The following is a 3,978-nucleotide window of genomic DNA, read 5'->3' on the forward strand; positions in this document are numbered from 1 at the left end:
CCTGGTTCTTGTAGAAGTGTGGAGTAATGGAAGGTGGGGAGGAGGGGCGAAAGTGTGAGGGGGGGAGGGGGAAGAAGCGGGTTTGTAGGGGATGGGAAGAAGAAGAAGAAAGGGGTGTGGGGTTAGGGTTTAGGGTTTAGGGTGAGAGTTAGGAGTGGGGAAAGTGGGGGTGAGGGGGGCGGTTAGTTTTGTTTAGAAGAGAGAGAGAAGAGAAAATAAAAAAAAATTATTTACAACTTACCTGGGCGACAACTGGGTGCGTTTCACCGCGGTCGCGGTGAAAAAGGAACACAAAACAGAATACTCGCAAATCACCACGCCCGTGCCGCGGTCCCACCGCGGTCACGGTGACCCAGAAACAGAATACCTTGAAATTGCCGTGCTCCGGGCAGCGGTCGTAGTGACAGGCTTCCGCAAATTGTTTATTTTTTTTTAAAGTTTAGTTTCATACACCTCAAGTACAACATCAAAACAAAAGAAAACATGGGTTGCCTCCCACACAGTGCCTGATTTAACGTCGCGGCACGATGCATTCTCATATCATCACTCCCCATTTGTGTATTGGGGCTCTTCCAACATTATCACCACGCTGTCCCCTTTTTCTTCAGTCATTCCAAGGTAATGTTCAACCTCTGCCCATTCACTGTGACTTTGTTCGTCCCATCTTCAGATCGATCTCCACAGCTCCACTTGGGAACATTTGCACCACTCTGAACGGTCCTGACCATCGGGACTTCAACTTACCCGGGAACAACCTCAATCTTGAGTTATATAGCAACACTAATTCTCCGGGTTTGAAGTTCCGATCCAAGATGTGCTTATCATGCATCAGTTTCATCCTTTCTTTATATAGTATAACACTCTCGAATGCCTGGAACCGGAATTCCTCAAGCTCATGTAATCCATTAACTCTGTTGGTGCCCGCTGTCTCCATGTCTAAGTTCAACTGCCGCAATGCCCATAGTGCTTTGTGTTCTAGCTCAACCGGAAGGTGGCATGCCTTTTTAAATACCAACTTGTATGGTGACATACCAATTGGAGTTTTGAAGGCTGTGCGGTATGCGCATAATGCATCATCCAGCTTCCTTTCCCAATTAGTTCTTGTTGCATTCACTGTTTTTGAGAGGACACTTTTGATTTCCCTATTGGACACTTCCACCTGCCCGCTTGTTTGTGGGTGTTATGGTGAGGCTACCTTGTGGCGAACTCCATACTTCTCCAATAGGCGTGCAAACGCTCTATTGCAAAAATGAGGGCCACCATCACTGATTATGGCTCGGAGGGTGCCAAAACGTGTGAAAATATTTTTCTTGAGGAAACTGGTCACCCCTTTCGAATCATTGGTCGGGAGAGCAACTGCTTCGACCCACTTGGAGATATAGTCAACGGCAACCAGTATATACTTGTTACCGTATGAGCTGACGAAGGGCCCCATGAAGTCGATCACCCACATGTCAAACACTTCCACCTCTTGGATTGTGGTTATTGGCATCTCATGACGATAGGATATGTTGCCCGTCCTTTGACATTCATCACAGCTTTTGACCCAAGCATGGGCATCCTTGAACAATGTAGGCCAATACAGGCCTGATTCCAACACCTTTGCTGCTGTCCAAATTCCTCCAAAGTGTCCACCATATGGTGAAGCATGGCAAGCCTGTAAAACAGAGGGCCGATCTTGCTCGGGGATACACCGCCAGATCATGTTATCAACACATATTTTGAACAATAGGGGTTCATCCCAATAATACACACGACAATCACGGAAAAATTTCTTCTTTTGAATTGAGGAGAGATCATGAGGTACAATACCACATGCTAAGTAATTAGTAATATCAACATACCATGGTGCCTCCTCTATTTTCATAGCAAGTAATTGCTCATCCGGGAATGTCTCAATGATATCTTCAACCTCTGCTCTCTTCTCTGCCCCTTCCAACCTCGAGAGGTGGTCTGCTACTTGATTGCCTGTCCCCTTTCGATCACGAATCTCCAGGTCAAATTCATGTAGTAACAGAACCCAGCGAATCAAGTGGGGCTTTGACTCCTTCTTTGCTATCAGGTACCTAATGGTTGCACGGTCAGTATAAACAATAACTTTTGAGCCGATAAGATATGACCTGAATTTGTCGAAGGCAAACACTACAGCGAGCACTTCCTTTTCCGTGACCGTGTAGTTCAGCTGTGCACCGCTAAGCGTCCTGCTTGCATAGTAAATTGGGTGCATAATTTTCTCCTTTCGCTGCCCGAAAATTGCTCCTATAGCATAATCACTGGAGTCGCACATCAGCTCGAATGGTTGCTCCTAGTTGGGTGCAACAATGATGGGTGCAGTCACCAATCTCTTCTTCAGCTCCTCAAATGCTAGCCTGCAATCATTAGAAAACACAAAGTGCTGTTCTTTTTCAAGCAGCTTACATAAGGGGTTAGCAATTTTTGAAAAATCCTTGATGAACCGCCTGTAGAACCCGGCGTGCCCAAGGAAACTTCTCACTGCTTTTACTGAAGTAGGTACTGGGAGCTTCTCAATCACCTCAACTTTTGCATGGTCTACTTCTATTCCCTTTTTGGAACTCTATGCCCCAACACTATGCCTTCTTGTACCATAAAATGGCACTTCTCCCAGTTCAGCACCAAATTTGTCTCCACACATCGTTTGAGCACTCTTTTAAGGTTGTGAAGACAATCTTCAAATGAATCCCCTACCACGGAGAAATCATCCATAAACACCTCCATAATGTCTTCGACCATGTCGGTGAAAATGGATAACATACACCGCTGGAATGTGGCCGGTGCATTGCAAAGTCCAAAGGGCATCCTCCAAAAGGCAAAGATGTCATACGGACATGTGAAGGATGTTTTCTCTCTATCTTCCGGGGCTATTGAGATCTGATTATACCCCGAGTATCCGTCCAAGAAATAAAAATAGGACCGCCCAGCTAACCTGTCTAACGTCTGGTCAATGAAGGGTAAGGGGAAATGGTCCTTTCGAGTGGCTGCGCTTAATTTCCTGTAATACATGCAAATCCGCCACCCTGTGACTGTACGAGTTGAGATCAACTCGTTCTTCTCATTTTGTACAACTGTCATTCCACCATTTTTCGGTACACACTGGACGGGACTTACCCAATTGCTGTTACAGATGGGAAAGAGGATGCCCGCGTCCAGCCACTTGATTACCTCCTTTTTCACTACCTCCTTCATATTCGGGTTCAGCCTTTCCCTATAAGGTTTGTGTCCTTCTTCTAGACGAATCTTGTGCATGCGGAAGGCCGGGCTGATACCCTTTATGTCTGCCATGGTCCAACCAATAGCAGTTTTGCATTCCTGCAACACCTGCAGTAATTGTTCTACCTGCACAGCTAGCAACCCATATGATATAATATCAGGCAAAGTAGAATTGGGACCCAAGAAAGCATACCTGAGGTGGGCTGGAAGCGGTTTCAGCTCCAGCTATGGTGGTTCCTCTATTGATGGTTTTGCAGGTGCTGTAGCCCTCTTTTCTAACTCAAGGGGCTCGAACTCAGGCTCCCTCTTCCAAAATCCTTGGCCTTCAAGTTCCATAACCCACTCTGCCAATCCTTCACCATCCATCTCCTCTAAATTTGTCAAGCAAGCTCCCAATGGATCTTTGGTGTTCAGGGTCTCATCGTCTTCATACAGGATCACATCCACAACTTCCACTAGTGAGCAATTTGCATATTCACCGGGTCTCCTCATGGATTGTTGAACGTTATTACTTCTTCATCGTTCAACCTCATTTTTAATTCCCCAGTTTCACAATCAATCAATGCTCTCTTAGTGGCTAAGAATGGCCTCCCCATAATGATGGGTATCTCCTCATCAACCTAACAGTCCATAATAACAAAGTCTGCAGGGAATACAAACTTCCCCACTTGTACCAGCAGATCATCAAGAATCCCCGTCGGTCTTTTAACCGTACGGTCAGCCAGTTACAACAGCATCGAAGTCGGTCTA

The 3,978-nt window shown here is 46.0% G+C and overlaps 1 protein-coding gene across 1 annotated transcript; it reads right to left on the bottom strand.

Annotated features, from left to right (window-relative positions):
• Positions 1–640: 640 nt before the first annotated feature.
• On the bottom strand, positions 641–3,720 carry LOC109222134. The gene is made up of 5 exons (XM_019386533.1): positions 3,509–3,720; positions 2,945–3,421; positions 1,584–2,273; positions 1,196–1,418; positions 641–1,081 (listed from the first exon to the last, which is right to left on the bottom strand). Exons 1-5 carry the CDS (start codon positions 3,718–3,720, stop codon positions 641–643), a joined length of 2,043 nt encoding a protein of 680 aa, XP_019242078.1.
• Between the last annotated feature and the right edge of the window lie 258 nt (positions 3,721–3,978).

This window comes from Nicotiana attenuata, unplaced genomic scaffold, assembly GCF_001879085.1.
Source record: "Nicotiana attenuata strain UT unplaced genomic scaffold, NIATTr2, whole genome shotgun sequence".
Classification (NCBI taxonomy): Eukaryota; Viridiplantae; Streptophyta; class Magnoliopsida; order Solanales; family Solanaceae; genus Nicotiana; species Nicotiana attenuata.

Excerpts from the sequence above, each read along its gene's own strand:
- LOC109222134 (XM_019386533.1), bottom strand. The coding sequence starts at position 3,720 with ATGAGGAGACCCGGTGAATATGCAAATTGCTCACTAGTGGAAGTTGTG. Across the intron at positions 2,274-2,944 it reads ATTGACCAGACGTTAGACAG|TGATTATGCTATAGGAGCAA; the intron begins GTTAGCTGGGCG and ends GTGCGACTCCAG. Across the intron at positions 1,419-1,583 it reads AAGGTGTTGGAATCAGGCCT|CTCATACGGTAACAAGTATA; the intron begins GTATTGGCCTAC and ends GCCCTTCGTCAG.